At 40.0% G+C, this 20,329-nt stretch overlaps 1 protein-coding gene across 1 annotated transcript; it reads left to right on the plus strand.

Annotated features, from left to right (window-relative positions):
* The first annotated feature begins 1,777 nt into the window (after positions 1–1,777).
* LOC112089114 lies at positions 1,778–4,859 on the plus strand. The gene is made up of 8 exons (XM_024160090.1): positions 1,778–1,909; positions 2,021–2,296; positions 2,413–2,805; positions 2,885–3,190; positions 3,287–3,468; positions 3,631–3,833; positions 4,263–4,660; positions 4,707–4,859. The coding sequence occupies exons 1-8, from the start codon at positions 1,778–1,780 to the stop codon at positions 4,857–4,859; spliced, it is 2,043 nt and encodes a 680-aa protein (XP_024015858.1).
* Positions 4,860–20,329: the final 15,470 nt, after the last annotated feature.

Below are 20,329 nucleotides of genomic sequence, written 5' to 3' on the forward strand. Positions count from 1 at the left end.
TCACTGAATATGACATAGGCGATTTTCTCTACTTTATAGAGTAAGAGAGAAAATCGCAGCCCTAATAACAAACTACACGAAGTCTGAAATAAAAACAACACGAAGATTGATTTAACAATAAAATAGTGAGGCGTCCCTTCTAAATCCTAAGTGGTGCGCCTAAAACAACTAGTGCACAAATCATTGTGACTTTGCACATTATTACCCATTAGTAACAACTTCTAAGTAACTCGACGTAGCAATGATTTCTGCCTCGTTAAAAACCTTGGAGAAGAACCTCCTTGCCTTCCAAAATCCTCACCAAGGAAAAGAGTACAGAATCATCACCTAAGTTACCTAGTCATTGTTACTGGGTTCTTCATTCTTCAAGATAGAGATGTTGAAGATGTGAGCTCCAGCCTCCAGTTGATCGATGTCCTCTGCAGCTATGAGTGCGTGAGCCTCCTTAGCCATCTCTCTAGCTCTGGAACGAGTAATCCTTCCAGCTACCTCTGGTTCCTCCTCCTCTGAGCTGGTCACGATCATATCATAGGGAATACCCTAAGGCTTTTCTATACTTCCTAAGCTCATTGATATGATCATGGAGAGCACTAGAATCATGGAGATAGAACCTAAGGAAGGAAATCTTGTAGCTGAGGAATAAGAGCTTGATCAAGAAGAGTCCTTAGTAATTCTGAATGGTCCCATGAAAAGATCAAGGACTAAGAAGCTTAAAGTAGCCGTTAGAGGAGTTTTAAGACAAGCAAAACATTCGGTTCAAGAGGGTAAAGAGTTCATTACAAGCAATCTAGTTGTAATCCAAGTCCAAGAAGCTTAGTGGACTTGTCATCACAAGCACTTAGTGTACTATTTTTTCCCACCACTAGTTTGTCCCAATGGGTTTTCTAGTGATGGGTTTTAATGAGGAAAAGTTGTGATATGATCACGACAGGCACAAGGACAGAAGGAGAAGAGGAGACGGATGAAAAACTTGAACCAGAGCTTGAGGAAGCTAAAGATATAGCAAAGGGGCAGCTTGAACAAGAGGAGAAATAAGACCCACACTTGCATATGCCTCTCAGACCAATGACTCGATCAAGATTGGCTCAATTCAAGCAAACTCTTCACCAACTCCTCCATACCATCCAACTACATTGGTTGTGACTCAAGCAACTTAAGCCTTCGTCAAGAGAGGTGTTGTGACTTGCACTCTTTTTCCCTCCTCTTAGTTTTCTTCCAATGGGTTTTCTAAGAGAGGTTCTGAATGAGGCAAGGCCACAACACTTAATTCAAAGCCTCTTGATGAAACTCGGCCCAACTATATTCCTTATCCGAATTCAAGAGAAGCAAAGCGCCTAAATCTTATGCTGCGAGCTGATATTCAAGAAGATAGAGAAGCAACTATGGCTAAATTTATGGGAGGATTGAATAGAGAAATCATAGACAGATTGGAGGTTCATCACTATGTCGAGTTGGAGGAACTTCTACATAAAGCAATCATGTTCGAGAAACAGCTGAAGAGAAGAGGAAACAAATCAAGCTACGGATCTAGCAAACCAAGCTACCAAAAGGACGAGAAGGCCAGCTTCTACAAGGATCTCAAACCGTTTTCAAAGCATAAACTATAAGACCAGTATCTCAAGGGAAAGGACAAACCGCCAACTTCAAAATCAAGAGATATTCAGTGCTTCAAGTGCAAAGGATTCGGTCATTATTCAAATGAATGTTCCAACAAGAAAGTTATGGTTCTAAGAGACAATGGAGAGTTGGAATCTGAGGATGAGCAACCTGAATACGAATGGAGCATATAGAGTTGCCGATCAAAGGAGAGTTACTGGTTAAAAGAGGAACTCTTAACTTGCAAACAAGGACTGAAGGAGATGAACAAAGAGAGAATTTATTTCACACTCGCTGTGTTGTTCAAGAAAAAGTTTGCAGTTTGGTCACTGATGGGGGTAGCTGTACTAATTTGGCAAGTGAATCTATGGTGGAGAAGCTTGGTTTGAAAGTAATGAAGTGCCCTATGCCCTATAAGCTGTAGTGGCTCAATGATCAAGGAGAATTGGAGGTTGAGAATCAAGTGATGGTGCCATTATCTATTGGAAAGTATGAGGACGAAATACTCTGTGATGTTTTACCAATGCATGCTGGGTACATCTTGTTTGGAAGGTCTTGGCAATCAGACCGAAGAGTAAATCATGATGGATTCACCAACCGTTATTCGTTTGAATGCAAAGGAAAGAAGATTGTTCTGGTTCCTTTAACACCTCAAGAAGTCCATCAAGACCAGATGAGTTTGAAGAAGAGCAGAACACAAGTAGAATCAAAAGCTAAACAGTCCACAAATCTCATGATTAAGAAACCAAGGGAAGTTTGAACCCTCATTTGCTCCTTCTTTTTAAAGAATGTTTAAACCTGAAAAAAACAATGCAGGAAATGCCTAGCAAGATTTGGTTTCTTTTACAGAAATTCAAAGTTGTATGTCCAGAAGAGAACCCTCAGGGATTGCCACCAATCCGAGGCATTGTGCATCAAATCGATTTCATCCCTGGAGCTTCTCTTCCAAACAAACCAGTGTATAGAACTAATCCTTTGGAGACCAAGGAGTTACAGCAGCAAGTCAATGAGCTTATGGAGAAAAGCCATATTCGTGAGAGTATGAGCCCATGTGTTGTTCCTGTCTTGCTTGTGCCAAAGAAAGATGATAGTTGGAGAATGTGCGTTGATTGCAGAGCCATCAACAATATCACTATAAAGTATCGCCATCCTATACCTAGGTTAGATGATATGCTTGATGACTTGCATCGATCTAGCATCTTTTCTAAGGTTTATTTAAAGAGCAGTTATCATCAGATTAGGATGAAAGAAGGTGATGAATGGAAAACTGCATTTAAAACAATACAAGGATTATATGAATGAAGACTTTCATGGTCTGGCTGGGTTCAAAGACAAAGAATCGGGTGTGGCTGGGTTCTACAGAAGACTTATCAAGGATTTCCGTAGCTTAGCAGCACCACTCACTGAAGTAATCAAGAAGAATGTTGGATTCAAGTGGGAGCACGCTCAAGAAGAAGCCTTTCAAGCGTTGAAAGAAAAGCTCACCAATTCACTCATCCTTTCTCTTCTTGACTTTAATAAGACATTTGAAATTGAATGTGATTCTTCTGGTGTTGGTATAGGAGCTGTGCTTATGCGGGAAAAGAAGCCAACAGTATTCTTTAGTGAAAATCCTGGGGGAGCCACTTTGAATTACCCAACATATGATAAGGAGCTGTATGCGCTCGTGAGAGCGTTGCAAACGTGGTAGCATTACCTCTGGCCAAAGGAATTTGTTATCCACGCCGATCATGAATCTCTCAAGCATCTCAAAGGTCAACAAAAGCTGAACAAGAGACACACCAGATGGATAAAGTTCATTGAAACATTTCCATATGTGATCAAATACAAGAAAGGTAAAGATAATGTTGTTGCCGATGCACTATATCGGAGGTATGTTCTCTTGAACTGTTTAGAGACTAAGTTACTCTGGTTTGAGCATATCAAAGATTTATATGCCACTGATTCTGATTTTAAAGATCTCTATGCTTCTTGTGAGAAGTTTGTAAGCGGAAAATACTATAGAACTGATGGTTTTTTCTTCTTTGAGAATAGGTTTTGCGTGCCTAACTCTTCTTTGAGAGATTTGCTTGACAAGGAAGGTCATGCGGGGGGATTAATGGGTCACTTTGGTGTGACTAAAACAATGAAAGTAATGCAAGAGCACTTCTTTTGGCTGTGCATGAAGAAAGATGTGGCGAAAACATGTAAAAGGTGTACAACTTGTAAGAAAGCTAAATCTAAGCTTCAGCCGCACGGTTTGTATACTCCTTTACCTATCCTAATGCATCTATGGCATGACATTTCAATAGATTTTGTTGTTGGATTGCCTTAAACTAAGACCGGAAAATATTATGTGTTTGTAGTTGTTGATAGGTTCTCTAAAATGGCACATTTCATTCCCTGTCACAACCGATGATGCCATTAATGTTGCTGGATTGTTCTTTAGAGAGATTGTTAGATTGCATGGCATGCGTAGAACCATAGTTTCTGACAGAGATACTAAGTTTCTTAGCTACATTTGGAAGACTCTTTGGTCTAAGCTTGGAACTAAGCTTCTCTTTTTACTACATGTCATCCGCAAACTAATGGTCAAACTGAAGTGGTTAATAGAACCTTATCTGCTTTATTGCGTGCATTGATTAAGAAGAGTCTAAAGACTTGGGAATAATGTTTGCCTCATGTAGAATTTGCTTATAATCATGCTAAACATTCTACATCTAAGTACTCTCCTTTTGAAATTGTTTATGGTTTCAATCCTTTATCACCTTTGGATCTAATGCTTATTCCTGTGAGTGAAAGAGCTAGCTTAGATGTGAAAAAGAAAGCCGAACTTGTCAAACAGATTCATCAGAAGGCTCGGATCAATCTGGAAAGTAAAACCAAACTCTACGCTAAGCATCCTTACAAAGGCAGAATGGAAGTGATTTTTGAAGAAGGAGACCTGGTTTGGATACCTTTGAGGAAGGACAGATTCTCTAACGATATAAAATCTAAGCTTATGCCTAGAGTAAATGGTCCTTTCAAGATCACCAAGAAGATCGATGACAATGCCTACCAGCTGGATCTTCAATGTAAGTACAATGTAAGATCAAGCTTCAATGTTGCTGACTTAGTCCCTTTTTGTGCAGAAAACAGATTTGAGGACAAATTCTTTTCAAGTGGGAGAGGATGATATGATCATGACTGACACAAGGACAGACGAAGAAGAGGAGACAAATGAGCAGCTTGAACCAGAGCTTGAGGAAGCTAAAGATATAGCAAAAGATCAGCTTCAACCATAGGAGAAAGAAAACCCAAACTTGCATCTGCCTCTCGGACCAATGACTCGATCAAGATTGGCTCAATTCAAGCAATCTCTTCACCAACTCCTCCACACCATTCAGGGTAACCTTGAGTGTGCTTATCCAACTACAATTGTTGTGATTCAAAGCCTTCGTCAAGAGAGGTGTTGTGACTTGAATTCTTTTTCCCTCCTCTTAGTTTTGTCCCAATGGGTTTTCTAAGAGAGATTTTTAGAGAGGCAAGGCCACAACACTTATTCAAAGCCTCTCGATGAAACTCGGCCCAACTCTATTCCTTATCCGAATTCAAGAGAAGCAAGGCGCCTAAATCTCAAGTTAAAACTCTGTTCTAATTTTAGTCTTTGTCATTTATTTATTTTCTGTTGTAATTTCCTATGCATTTCAAACTGTATTTGTGAGGTTCCTTGGCTTTCATTTCAATCTAACAAACATTTCCTTCAAAAATCTCTCTGAATTCGTTTGATCAAGCTTGATTACTGTATTCGGATTTCCATCCTTGCATTGCAAGCCCCCGTGATAGTCTGAGAGTTTTTTGCACCTCTTAGAAGTATCCATTCAATCCATTTGAAATAAGGTCCACTAAGTTCAGCCCAAAGGGATTCGGCCAAGAGAAGAGGAGCATGTGAAGATATTTGAAATTCAACTTAGACAGCTCATACTTCTATTTCCTAGACATGTTTATTGCTTCCGCCGAAACTCTCTACCCCTTTATATTCCTTGTAATCTCATTTGAGAACTCATCATTCTTTTATCAAAAACCTTTCTAAGTAAAGATCATTTGTTCTTTGAACATCATAGTTTGTGAGTGTGTCATATCTCTCAAACACCCGATTCTTAGGTGTGTAATATCCTCAGAATCAAACCGGTAAATCAAACGTCTTCCGCAGCCTTTGTGTGACCCTTCAATCCATTTCTTTGTCTTTGAATCCTTGGTGTTTCATTGCACAAGTTTATCCAGTCCAGTCTTTAGAGTGCTGATTCAGGGAGGATCATATTACTCATGCAACAGGGCTTTCTCTTCATGCTCTAACAACCTATCATTGATTATGACAAGAAATAATGCATTAAGTCCAAGAAAATCATTGCTGAGCCTCTTTGGGAGTGGCTTTAACTTAATAGATGGAGCTTTGTGTTCATCTTAGTCTCCCATGAAGCTCTCTTGATCAGCCTGAGCTTCATTGTTGTTGGTGTCCTCAACCGGTTTAGCCTCTTCTTCAGCTTTCAAACCCACGGCCATGTTTGAACCGGTCCCTTACTTGCACTGACCAAACTGATACACTGATCCACTTGGCCGCTTGTCTCCAGTTCCAAAAGCTGAATTTCTGATCCTGCTAGCTTGTGAGAATCAAAAAGCTTCATAAACCCAAGGGTCTCATCCTCCAATTATCATACTCACCATGCTCTTTAGTCAAGACAATTTGAAGATGATCTTCAGTGTGTAACACTTCAAGAAGCTCGTCAGCAAGCTCTTGCATGGATTTTATATAGAATACCTAGCCCTCAATGGTAGGTTTCTTCATGACTTCATTAATATCAAACTTGAGGACCTCAGATCCTAGATGGAGATCTATATTTCCTCCTCTTACATCAATTATGGCTCCTTCTGTAGTAAGGAATGGTCTCCCCAAAATGAGAGGATCTACAGGCTCTTTATCCATCTCTAAGACAATGAAGTCAGTAGGGACTTCAAAATCTCCAATTTTAACAGGTATATCTTCAAGGAGTCCAATGGGGAGCTTAAGTGATCTATCAAGTACAACAGATATTCTTGCAGGCTTGTAGACTGTGAACCCTAACTTCTTTCAATAGAGAAAGGCATTAAGCTAACTGAATCTCCAAGATCACATAGGCAGCTGGCAAACTTAAGAGGACCAATAGTGCAGGGTGATAACACTGTATTTTGACCACTTTTATGGATCATAATGATGTCTTATGCAGGTGTTTTAACTCTGTTTTCAATGGCTTTTAAAGTGTTTTCAATGTTTTAGAGTTTCAAAAGACTTTTCAGGAAACTTGGACAAAAGATATGTAATTTAGAACAAATGAGCAATTTTGGATAAATGCAGACCGTCAGAAGTATGGGAAATGATGAAGACCTTATCACGGTCTGATCATCCCCAAAATATGTGACAATATAGAGGATACGAAACGATTTCTAATGCACTTAGTTTGAACATAATCCAACGGTTAGATCTTCAGATACCCCTGATGCAATCAAGACAGAAAATGCAGTCTCGGAAGGAGGACACATGTCGGGACCGCGGCCTAGCTACACACGGGTAGGAGCACCGCGACCGCGGCCAGTAGTCGCTCACTTCCCAGACGACCTAATTAAAGCCCAAATCAATTCCTTTTATTATTTTTGAAGCCCTAAGGGTCCAAGACAACTCCAGAAGCTATAAATACCCTCTTTATGTCATTCTAAAGGAGGAGATCGAAGGAGAGAGTCTGTGTACGAGTTTTACAAACCCTAAAGTGAGAGAGGCCGCCGTCTTAGAAGAAGGAGCCGCCGCTGGAGAGCATAATCGCACCTCTGTCCGCTTCTCCATTCTTTGTTCTTCTTCCCTGTTTTCTTTAATTTCCTGCTAGTTTCAATACTTCGTGATGCTTGTTTACAATATGTTTGAGTAGTTTCCCTGTTGGGGTTTAAAGGGATTTTGTCAAAGGGAATTTCGTGTGTCTTATCTATGAATCGATCGATTTAGGATTTATAGTCTTCTAGATGTTCTTCGTTTGCCTTTGATTTTACTACGTGATTCTCTGTTGGCCACTTAGAAGCCTGATGTGGGTGCAGTGGCCAACACAAGTTTTACCCTAGACAAGCTGCAAGTGCACAGAAAATGCAGTACTACTTAGGAATCAAATACACATGGATTTGTGTGTTGAGGACTTCTAACTGATTCTAGAAACAATAGTAAACCTAATCTAATAAAAAGGGGTTTTGGTGTGTCACTAAATCTAATTATGCAGAGAATTAAATAGCTGGAAATAAAATCAGTTGAAAACTATATGAAAAACAGCGCTGGGTTTAAGGTTCATCTTTAGGGTTCATGTTCTAAAACACAAGGAATCTAGGCAAGGATTTTCTATGACTCTGAAACTAGGGTAGACACATGTAAGATTAGCCAACTATCGTCATCCTAATCATATAATCACTTGTTCATGGCAATCAACAACACTCTCTCATGCTAGAACAAGATCATGTTTTGTAGATCAGAATCTATCTCAGCTTACGTATCCTCCGTAGGTATCTTTCGTCTCCTACAACAGTGACGTCCATAAGATCCAGTTCAGGCAACCCATATACAACACTCTCGTGGCTCGGATTTAACCTAGGATTGGATTCTGGGTGATCAATCCAGAATTACCGCTTTGTGATTCGGATGAATGGAAGAATCATGTAAAAATCAAAATCATTTTCACCTAAAAAACCTAGATGTCATTCGAACATGGGATCCCTTTGGATTATCCTTTTACCCAACTAGGTGACTACTCAGACATGACTGAGATAGATATCAGCATCGGTTTAGAACTAGATAGAAGAAAAGTAAAGAAACAAAAGTTGTAGAAAAACTTTTCTTATTAAAGACAGAGTGGTGATGAAAAGCTTCTACAGATGCATAAAAATAAAACCTAAAACTAAAAATGAGTTCTCTCTTAAGGAGAAGAAAGAGGCTCCCTTACAAAAGACCTAAAAAATGAGTATTTATAGTGTTTCTCCAAGTCTTGGGCGTCTTGAGCTGCCTTGTAAATTGGGTACATAAAGTGTCTTGGGCCTTATTTGGGCTCCTGAGGTTCGAACATAGGTCCACCGGGGGTGAAACCTCTTGAGCCGCGGTGGGAAGAAGGTTGGCCGCAGGTGAAAGCTCTTGTGCTTGATTGAACTTGTGTTGATCGGCCTTCAGTACATTGATGATATCTGGAGATCTAACCGTTGGATTGCTTTGATTCCAAGTGTGTTGGAAAGCTGGTTGTCTGCTCTATAATTTCTTATAATCTGGGGATGATCAGAAGGTGAAAAGGTTTTCATTAGTTGCCAAACTTCTGACGGTCTGAATTTATCAAAAAATGTATTTTTCCTCCAAAATGCACTCCAAATCTCAAAGTTTCCTGAAAAGCCTTTTAAAACTCCAAAACATGGAAAACACTTGTAAAAACTTAAAAAGTGAGTGAAAACACCTGCATAAGATATTGAAAGTGATCCATAAAAGTGATCAAAATCAGGTGTTATCAACTCCCCAAGACTTAAACCTTTGTTTGTCCTCAAACAAAACCAAAGATCTGAACCTAGAAAAGAGGTTTGAAAATCAGAGGAACTAACAAAATCTCAGAGACCATGCTTCTAACCCAAAGTTAGTCATTATGCTCTAATCAGCGATAGTCTAGAAAATTCTGACCAAAGTACAGACATAACTAGTCCGTTGATCCGTCATGCGAAAGTCTAGACACTTAAACCTATCCTCCAGTCAACTAGCTCTTAACATTCATTTATAAGTTCCAGTGGTTCTCATCAAAAGGATTTTAGTAAATCAATCAAGGCTAGGTATTTAAAATGAATGTTTAAAGGGTTCTTAGTGTTTAGGGTACCTTTTCTGGAGAGACAAGACATTATGCAAAACAGCAAGAGATGATGGAACTGTTGATATCCACAGTTTCCAGTCACATTCTTCTTGCCTTAAGATTCTTGATCTCCTTTCTTCAGATTCTCCTCATGACTCCCCCAGACTTAGATTTTTGTCCAGGTTTTAAAATCAATGCTCACAAATGAATACTTGTAGCCTTTTCTTCAAAAAATTTTGAGCACCCTAGACTCTTTTAGGCTTTTTGTGTTTCCTTTCCTTTCATTTTTTTGATTTTTTTTTTTGAAAAGAGAAAATGCCTTTTGATGTAAAGTCTCACGGGGCACGAAATTTACCTTTAAGTTCAAGTTTTTTGAGGCACCATTAAGATTTGATAGGTTCTTGATGCTCCACTTTCCCAAATTTCTTTAGTGCTTCTCTTGAGTGACTGAAAACCATGTTGTTCCTCCTTCTCCGGCGTTTTTGCACATATCTGCCAAAAGAGCTAAAGAGAGAATGCATGAAGTTTGAAATGATGGTTTTGGATAAAGGGTGTAGTACCAACTAAAGGTGAACTGGCCATCTAGGACAACAAAGAGTGGTAACTATAAGGTGGAGAGCTCCTATATGTGTATCATGATGACTACTAAAACCAATGATGAGAAAATTAGATGTCAAGATTATGTTCAAGTGAAATGAGCTAGTCTATCCTGGCAGAAAAAGTCTCCATGAATAGAAATCCTCTGGTGGGAGTTTGTAGTGCAAGTACTCTAGCTACCGCCTAATCTAGTACTCACCACAAAAAGAACTAGCATGAAAAGTCTAGAAGCACATGGGTCCTACTCATTATAGTTTTTTGTCAAACATTCCTGAAAAATACTCAAGGTCTTTTAATAAGCATAGAAAATTTTAAAAATTGCAGAAAAAACAATAAGAAACAGAGAAAAATATATTAGTACGGATAAACATCCTCCCCCAGACTTAACTCACACTTTCCCCAGTGTGAAAAAGTTGGTGAGAAGATGGTGAATAAAAGCAAAAGAATATAAAATAAAAGAAAAGAAAAATGGTGATAGAACCGTGGGTATGATGTGGTGATGTGTAGGCGCCTATGTCTCTTGGCTGTCATCTGTCTCTGTGGCAGAGGAGTCATCATCAAACATGTGGTCCTTCTTCAGTAGCTTCTTCATGCGCCTGTTGATCTTCTCTTGCTGGTCAAGCTTCTTCTTCAAAAGCTGCAAAGTCTGCGTCACTCCTAGTGGATGCTCTAATCTGAGAAGAACTGGCTCGCGATGAAGATGGTGCAGGCTGAAGTCTCCTGCTGTTTGCAGCTGGTTTTTGCACCCAGAAATTGCTTCATGGTCAGAGGTAAGAATGGCAAAGATGGTAGGAAGTCGCGAGTCTCTGGTTTCCATCCTGGATCTGCGCTATCTCGGAGATGGGGCATCAAATCCGAAGGTAGAAGGACCCAGTACTCGGTGGAACTAGTGCAGAACTTGTAAGCGAATCCAATTGGGTCCATCTTGGCCCTGGTGATAGTCCTGTCTCTAGAGAACTGAGAGATATCAAACTAATCCTCTTTAAGAGGTGTCTCAGCTAAAAAATCAACTTCTGCTGCTACCATAAGCGAAGTAATGATGCTCCCAAAAGCCGGTGAGTAGTCCTGACAGTCGGATGTAAGCATCTCATGCTTAACCTTCACTAGGTTCCTTGCAATGATGCAAGCAAAGCAAGGAAACCTTGGGTGATCTGTGAATGGTAGCTGTAGTGTCACCAACTCTGCCTTTAGGACATTCGCTTGGTTGGCTCGAGAAAACACAGTGTGTGCTAGTAGCTTATGCACATAGCGAACAACAGGGTGAGAAGGTAATGATACCTTGGACCTTCCTTTGTCATAAACTCCATAACCCATCAATTTCCAAAGATCCTCATATGGATCCTTCTCCAATGCAATTTCATCACAATAAGGCAACTTCATCACACATCTCTAAGGTGGTAAGAGAATAGAGATGACCTCCAATAGAGAAAGACAGTATGCCATCTAGAGTTCTAGGAGTAGCTCTCTTCTTGTAGCACAGAGTTGCTCTCCTTGGTGTGGCTTTCAAAGGTTGGAAAACTCTGCTCCATGAATGATCTCATTCCAAGCTTATCAAGATACCGTATCACATCCTCTCTGATTCCAAGCATCTCAAGAGTTGAGTAATGAATTGCTGGAGTTGGCTTGATCTTCAATTTCTCAAGCTGCGCCAAGTAGTTGATGTCTGGGTCAATGGCTTTATCAACAAACTTCACTTTCGGCCTAGAAGAAGACTTACCTTTCCGAGGTACAGATATCTGAGTGGAGGCTCTATCAATCTCTCCTTAAAAGATTCTCCTTTTCTTGGCAATGAAGGTGGATAAAGGTTCATCATCACTCAGTTGTGTCTCGGTTAATGCGTCAGATGTCTCCTGCAAATGGGGCTTTTTCGCATGAGAACACGTCTTGGTTCGAATCAGTCGAACTTGAGAGAGATCCATGACATGCAAAACAAAAATCTCGAGACAAAGAGTAAATCAAGCTGCTTTGGTATCGATTTTTGTGAACAAGGTGTTTATGGAGCTACCACAAACACAATCACATGACAAACAAGCTGGGAATACATCAAACATTGCGAAATCTGAGAATTTCTGGTCAAGTTTGATATATTGATTTCCAACACATGAGATTTCTAAATCAAGCTGATGTTAATGCTCACTCATATGTGATCTAATCTGGTTTTCTATCAACAAGAACCAAACAATCCAGATTTGCAAAGCTGAATCAAACAGATCTTCAAATTTTGATTTGCTCAAGGTCTCAAATCTCAGATTTTCGAAAATTTTAAATCTCTATGGTCTAAATGTTTAATCATGCAATTAAACTACCCAGAAGTCTACTCTTAAGTTCAAAGACAATCTCCAATCATCCTAAGGTGAATTTCTACTCATTCTAAGAAAATCCTAAATTTGAGTTCTTAAGAAAAAGTGAGAAATTTGGATCCATACCTTGATGAAAGTGCTATGTGATTATAGATCTGGAATCTCCTTTGAAAAAGAGTGAGCCATGTTCGAAAATTTGGAAGAAATTTGTCAAGTTTGAAATCTGGTCTTTCTCTCAAAATCTCCAAGCTTGTAGGGGAAGATGAAGAGAAAGACCTTTTTAATCTTTTAAATCCTTTTTTTCTTTTAAAAAGGTATTTTTCCTAAGAAAAAATTATTTTAAAAAGTTTAGAAGACTTCCCTTGGCTTCTTTAACACGAAAATTATGTTTTGAGAACTTTCCGGTTCAATCCCGGAATAAATCAGGATTTTGAAGTTCCGGTTCACGGAAAATTGGGAAAAAAAACCTGGGAGCAAAACCAAGCCCGGTCGCGGGTCAGGTGTGCGCGGCCGCGACTAGGAAGCACTTGGCCGCGGTGGATGATGGGACGGCCACGGCTGAATTGATCGCGACCGCGGTGACCTGCATCCTGGGATTCCCGATTTCTCCCTTTTTCCTATTTCCTCCTCCTATCTTTTTGTATTTTCTGGTTTTTTGAATGTTTTTAGTTTTTTTTGGTTTTTTGAAAGCGTGAAATGCATAAAAGAAAAGAAAAATATCAAATGGAAAAGAAATAAAATGAAAAGAAAAGAAAATCATACCAAATGGGTTGCCTCCCATGAAGCGCTTTTGTTTAAAGTCTTTTAGCTAGACTCTTGGCAGGATTAGGATTTAGGGTTTAGGATCTCTTGAAGTAAGAGTCCTTCCCCTTAGCCTGAACTTTGGATCTCCTTCATCTTGAATCAAAATCTCTTTTCCTTTCTTAAAGATTTTTGCATCTTTGAAGACATGTTTTGTCTTCTCAAAAACTTCTTCAAGATTTTTCTCTTTCTCCTTGATGATGTCTGGTGGTACCACTATCTTGATCTTTTCAAATTGCCTGGATGCAAGTGCTTTTAGCTCCTTTTTGTCATCCAACATCTTTTCTTTGCTCTTATCCTTGCGGTTTGGAGCTTGATCTGGTGTGGTCTTATAGAACTTTTTCTTGTCCACATTTAAGAAAACCAAACAGCGATTTGCATGGTCAATAACAGCACCTACAGTAGCTAAGAATGGGCGACCAAATATCAAACTTATTTCTTTGTCTTTGTCCATCTCTAAGAATTAGAAATCGGCTTGGATAATTTTGGTTCCAATGACCAGTGGCAAGTCCTGGATAATTCCTTTTGTCCTCTTTTGCGATGAATCACCAAAGATTATCCTTACTGGAGATGGGACGAATGTTCCTATACCAAGTTTCTCAGCAACAGATTTTGATATAACATTCACATTAGCACCAGAATCACATAAATAATCCGAAAATTCAATTACCGAAATTGAACAAGTGAAAGAAAAAAGCCCTGGATCCTTAGACTTTTTATGTCTTTGGTCAGGCAAGCGTTTAGGTACCTTAACTGGAATGACTTGGCTTCTCTCATGCTCGGTTTTAGAGTCCTTCATGAGAGGTTCAGGTGTCGACTTTTCCTTAGAGTCTGCGACCGGTTCTTCTTCCAAAACTGCTGTCATGGCATTACAGAACTTCTTCAGATTATCCTCCACTCTTCCTGGTAAGACTCTTGGTTGTCTCTTCATTGAATCAGCAGTTTGACCTATCTGATGTTCCAACTTCTTGACATAGGTTGCAAGAGATTCAAACTTCTCATTAAAGTCGTTGTACATACAATCGATCCTCACTCCCATTTCCCTGATTGACTTTTCATTGCCTTGAGATGTCTGCATCATAGTTTGTTCAAGCGATTTTACCTGGTTGCTTAGCTGGGAAATGTTGCTTCTAATGAGCTGGTATGTGCTTGTTGAGGATTGAAAGGTGGTCTTTGTTGGAATTTTCCTCTTCCATAGTTCCCATTTTGAAACTTGTTTTGAAAACTCCTTTGCTGCAGCGGATAAGGTTGGTTCTGGGAGTTCTCAGCTCCTTGATTCCTATATGAGAGATTGTTGAATTTGGCACCAGCAGTCCTGAAGTTGTTGTTAAAAGCTGGGCTGAATCGGTTATGGTATGCTTGAGCTCCCATGAAATTGATTTCTTCTTCTTGGTACATGCCATCTTCTTCATATCTTCCAACTTCTTCATTTCCTGCAACAGTATCACAAGCATGTATATTCTTATTTTGAGACTTAAGAAGTTGACTTACCATGCTTTTTAGCTCAGCAATCTCCCTTGATTCATGACTAATGATAGTCTTCTTTGATCTATCATACTCAGGGTTGTTGTTGCTGTTAGTTTGATGTGCTCAGGTTTTAACCCTAGTTTTCTGCAAGCGCACAGATGTACGTTGTAGTACTTAGGGGTCGATCCACTGAAGACCAAGTAACTGCAATACGAGTTTACTTGAGATGAGAACTGAGCTAAGATGAAAATATGGGTGTTTGTTTTGGGGTTGTGAACAGTGACGAAAATAATAAACTTAAAAACTAATAAACAATAAGTTCAAATCAATACGAGAAGGTGTTGGGCGTTAGGGAATTTGCCGGGAATCATAGACTAGCTAACAAGAGAATCAAACATAGAGTTTTCTATAGATATGTTCATGAAATCAAACCCAGACTAATGTACTCACGTAGTATTAATCAAAAATCCATTCACTCAGATTTACTAAACTCCCATTCAGTTCTCTAAGTGGCTAGACAAATTAGTTTGATAATTTCACAAAACGCTTTAGATTGACTCACGCCGTCTAAGAGAATTTGTTCATCTAAATAAGGTTAATCGATTCAACAACACTTTCGGTGAGTAAATCAACCAAATCGCAGTAGCTAGATGATCGATCCAAGCCACATAAACGAAACGCAAATTTAGATGAAGAACTCTAAAGATAAACCCTAATCTAACAAACGAGAAATCAATCCATGAATCCCTTTGAAAAATCCCTTAAAACCCAACAAGGGAATTACTCAATCATAGTGTAGTAAGAGAAAGGTAGTATAAGAGAAAGGTAAAGAACAAAGAACGAGGATGAAGATGGAGATCGATGGTGGCTCCTTCGGCGACTCCTTCTTCTCCCGAAGATGGCAACTCCAAGGCGTGCAGCTCTTCTCTGCTCTCCCTCTCCACGACTTGGTCATTAGAATGACCTAAAACGAGTATATATAGCCTTCTAATCCGTTGGACACGTCAAGGGTTTGAATAATAAGTAGTGGGATGAACTTGGGCTTGAATTAGGTCACTTTCGGACGTCAATGTTTTCTGGTCGCGGTGTTCCTGATCGCGGGGAAGCCTTGTCTGGCCGCGGTCGCGGCTTATGCTCTCCTTAAAGACTGCATTTTCTGTCCTTAGTGCATCGGAAATATCTGAAGATTTAACAGTTGGATCATCTCCAAACCAATTGCATTAAAAATCTGGTTGTCTCTTCTATGTTGTCTAAAATTTTGGGGTTGATCAAATGGTGAGAAGGTTTTCGTCGAGTGCTATACTTCTGACAATCTGTATTTATCCAAAATTGCTCATTGTAAAGAGCACTCAAATATCTCGAACTTTGGTGAAGAAACCTTCATATCTTGGGAAGCGGAAGGTTCCTTGGGCGGCTCATCTTTGCGGTGCATTGAAATGATCAAAAGGGAGCTCTTGGTCCAGTGTTCACTCCGGAGACGATATCTTTCAGTACATAGCACCAAACTGGATAAACTTAGATGTTCTGGAAAGAGCACTCGAAGACTTTGAATCTTGATGAAGACCCCGGCAACTGAATCAGATTGGAAGGGCATCATCCCACGCTATCTTTGTGACTCATCGAATCGGTCTTGAAACTGTAGCGAGACAGGTGCGTCTTCCGGTGAGCTTAACTCTCATCTCATGACTCCAAATCCAATTATTCGACCTTTTCTGGGACCTTGACTCGATCATCTCCAACTTTGGGGAAGGGTTCGGGTTCAGATGACGTCGGCAAGGGCTCCGTTCCATCGGTTCTTTGATGCGCGTTGCTTTGGTCCTTTATCCGCTCCGAGACACATACTGCTTCTTATCGCCGTAACTTTCAGCTCAAAACTGAAAATAGGACGATCTAAAGTGTTCTGGAAACTAGACTCGACGCTCTTGATTCTTTATGAAGACTCTGGAGGCTGAATCCTGGTGAAAGTCCTCCTTCTCAGGTGATCATGTTGAGGAATCGTCGGCTCCATAACACTTGTCCGAGTCTGATGCACATAAGGTGATGGTCTTTCCATGGCTTTTGTCCCAATTGCTCTCAATTAGCTAAATGACCTGTAAACACTCCAAAAGTGCAAAACTCTCTAGGACCTTATGCAATTCCTAACTAACGACAAAAGCAAAGACAAATATATGTAAAACTACCTAAATGTAAGCATGAGACTCAATATTTGGACAAAAATGCAATCCTAAACATGACAAAAATATGAGTATATCAACTCCCCCACACTTTTCCTTTGCTTGTCCTCAAGCAAAAAAGAACAAATGAGAGAGAGAGGTTGAATGCATGGGAGTTCATATTTCCTTTGAGAGAAGGGACCACTAAGAGAATTCAAGTTCATGCTCAATATGCAATGCAAGACCATACTCAGATATATCAACTCAACAAGAAATCTCCACAAGTTCTCTTATTCCTCAACTCTTTAACATTCTTTAAGCTTTTTACCAAGTTGATCAAATGATGCAATGTTCAAACAAGCAAAGTTTGGCTAGGGTGAGGTTATGAGACTAAAATGATCTCATCAGCGGCTGAGTGGGTTCAATGCAGCAAAAGGGATCTCTCTATGAATGACCAAACTCTGGCAGAATGCTAAGGTAAAAGGCAACCTATGCATACAAGGGCAAGAACTCATCCCACCCCACACTCTACTCAAAGTTTCCTCACTTGCTTACTTTTCACACTCATTCTTCTCTCACTAGGGGATTCACTTTTCCTTTTCATACACAAGTCTTGGAGATCAAACTTCACTCAGCTCTTTTTCATTTTCTTTTTATAACATCTAACCTCTTTTTCTTTCTTTTAAAAACATTTGAGCTCTTTGGCTTCTTTTCTTTTTTATTTACTTAGAGGCTAGACTCTTTCCTTTCAAAACACTAGAGCTCACTTTCTTTAACTCAAAACTCCAAGTCTGATTTTTTTTCTTTTTTTATCCCCTAGTTCTCACCATTCTCCTTTTATTTCCACTCATCACTCCTTTTTCCACTCACCAACAGGTATTCCCCCACACTTAAATAACACAGTCCCTTGTGTTATAAAAGCATGAGAAAGAGGAAAAATTAAACATGAAATGCAAAAGATAAAGAAAAATGCTAAATGCTCATTTACAAGTGTTTGGAGTGATACCTGGTGTGGTTCTTATGCAAAAGGGGAGTGAGTATCTGCACCAGATGAGGCCAGACATCACTGGAGATGGGTTTGGCTTGGCCTGAACTCCCTTGTGCGGCATGGACTTGTCTTGGGCCAACTCGCACATACAAGTCGCACATAAAGCTTCTTGAAAGTTCTGGCCTTCTTTGTTGCTGCTACATGGCCCTGGAAGACACCAACCCGCACACCCATGTAGGTGTGATTTGCGAACAGGTGTGCTACTTGGATCAGGGGAGAACTGACTCGCACACCCATGTAGGTGTGATTTGCGAACAGGTGTGCTAGATGGGACCTGACCTTGTCCAACTCGCACACCCAAGCAGCACACCAGGCGGCTCACCAGTTTTCATTCCTTAAGTCCTTCCTCAGCTTGTTCTCATACTCCTTTTCATTTTTTCATTGGACCACAGCATCCCTAAGTTACCTTAGACCTGAAAACACTTCACAAAACCCATCAAAATATCCTAAAACATGAAAAAGAAGAGAAAAAATTAAAAAGAGTTATGTACAAGGATAAGCTTGGGGTGTCTCCCAAGAGCACTTTGTTTTAAGTCACTAAGTTTGACTTTTCATACTCTTTTCTTAGTGAGTGAGAGGAGGAGCTTTGATGCTCCTTGTCTTGTCCATGAATTCAAGCATGAGGTCCCTGTTCATCAGCTCTTGAACACAAGATGACCCTTTGTCTATGAGCTCTTGTGTGCGGATTGCCCTGACTTTTGCAAAAGGTTTTGATCCTCCAATGCCTTTAACCTTGTATTCCACAGCTCCACCATCAAACTTCCATGGAGTGAGAGTTAAGACTTGAGAAGAGGACCCAAGAGTGAATGATTTGGTGCTTGTTGGGTTCTTGTCTTGAGACCCTGAACCATTGATTTTGTTGCTGCTGGCCTCCTTCTCACTTGGTGTAGGATAAAAATATTCCAAGCAAGCTTCATCATCACTAAAGAAATCTCCTTCAAACTCAAGATCAGGTCTTACTAAGGATTCTTTCTTCTTCTCAACAGATGCAAGGGGTTAAGCTTCTTCTATAGTTCCAATACTCCCCACATACTTCATCTCATAGTGTTTCAACTCATCAGAATCATCAGATATAACCCCACAAAATCCAGCAAGAGGAGGTTTAAGGGGATAAGATACTTCATCATCTACCTTAGTAAGCACCACTCTTTGAGTATCAAAGTCCATCCTTGCTCCTGTGGTGTTCAGAAATGGAGTTCCAAGGAGAAGAGGTAGCTCTTTGGTCTTTTTCATCTTCATGACTACAAAATCAGTTGGAACTGTGCATTCACCAATCTTTAATGGGTAGTCTTCAAGGATTCCATATGGCTTCTTTGAGGATGAATCTCCAAAGGTAATTGACATGGAGTGATGCTTAAGACTCTTGATGCCTAGTCTCTCCACCATGTCTAAAGATATTACACTGATGCTTGGTCCAGAATCACATAAAGCATTGTCCACTTTCAAACTTCCAAGAGAGCATGAGATGGAGAACTTTCCTGGATTACCTAGCTTGGTAATTGATTTGGGTTTCACCCTTGTTGAACCAGTGCTAGAGACTCCATCAGATGTCCTTCCTTGAACCATTCTCTGATCCTTTCTTTCAGTAATCTCAGAATCATTCTTTCTCATATCAAAAGAAGCTGCCTCCCCACCTTTTTTCTCAATGTCCCCATTGAGATCACAGAACAGGAAGTCAAACTCCTCTATGATGGCGTCCTCATCATCTTGTGTCAGGCACTTTGTAGTTGAGACATTGCCATGGAGAAGATCCTCAATTTTTTGGACAGCAGCATGATTCTCAGCATTTGAGAGGATTACATTGCAGTATTCTGTTTGATGTGCAACTGATGTCCCTGGTAAAGATCTTTGAGCTTGAGAACTACAGTGGCCCTTGTTGTTCTCTAGAGTCTTGACTTTGGAAGCCAAGGTTGAAAGTTGAGTTAGAAGATCAGAATAAGTGCAATCCACCTTGTTGTTAATCTCTGCCATTTTCTTGTTGAAGTCCATGGCACCACTTGCTTGACCTTGCAGGTTATGTACTTCTTGATCCTTATTCTCTGAGTTCTGTTGGAGGCTTTGCTGTTGGGGAGGGACAAAACCTTGTTGGTTATTGATGTGAGAGTGAAAGTTTTGGGTGGGGTGATTCTTGTAGTAGGTACAGCCTTTTTGGTAACCTTGTTGTCCACCTACAAAGTTTACCTCAGCTGTGATGTCTTCTCCTTGAAATGTGTCTTGAAACACATGATTCACATCTCTAACGAAGTTGACTGACTTTGAGAACCTAGGAGAAGTTTATCTAGCTTCTCATTGAGAGACCAGATGTCTTTCCTTGTCCTTTCCTCTTCAGCACACACAGCACCTCTTGAATTCCTGTCAAAGTCTGCTCCATAAAGCTCATCACTCTGAGCTACATTCTCCACAAGGGTCATGGCATCATTGACTTCCTTGGTCATGAAATTACCATTTGAAGCAGTGTACAAGAGTAGTCTGACCTTTGGTAAATCACCTCTGTAGAAGGTACTTAGCAGCTGAGCATCTGAG

The sequence above is a fragment of the Eutrema salsugineum genome, unplaced genomic scaffold (genome assembly GCF_000478725.1).
Source record: "Eutrema salsugineum unplaced genomic scaffold, Eutsalg1_0 scaffold_12, whole genome shotgun sequence".
Taxonomy (NCBI): Eukaryota; Viridiplantae; Streptophyta; class Magnoliopsida; order Brassicales; family Brassicaceae; genus Eutrema; species Eutrema salsugineum.

Bases quoted from the DNA above. Each gene is read 5' to 3' on its own strand.
- LOC112089114 (XM_024160090.1), top strand. From the start codon at position 1,778: ATGGAGCATATAGAGTTGCCGATCAAAGGAGAGTTACTGGTTAAAAGA. The intron at 2,806-2,884 runs GTTTATTTAAAG...AAACAATACAAG, and splicing joins GATCTAGCATCTTTTCTAAG to GATTATATGAATGAAGACTT. The intron at 3,834-4,262 runs GTTTGTATACTC...TGCCTCATGTAG, and splicing joins ATCTAAGCTTCAGCCGCACG to AATTTGCTTATAATCATGCT.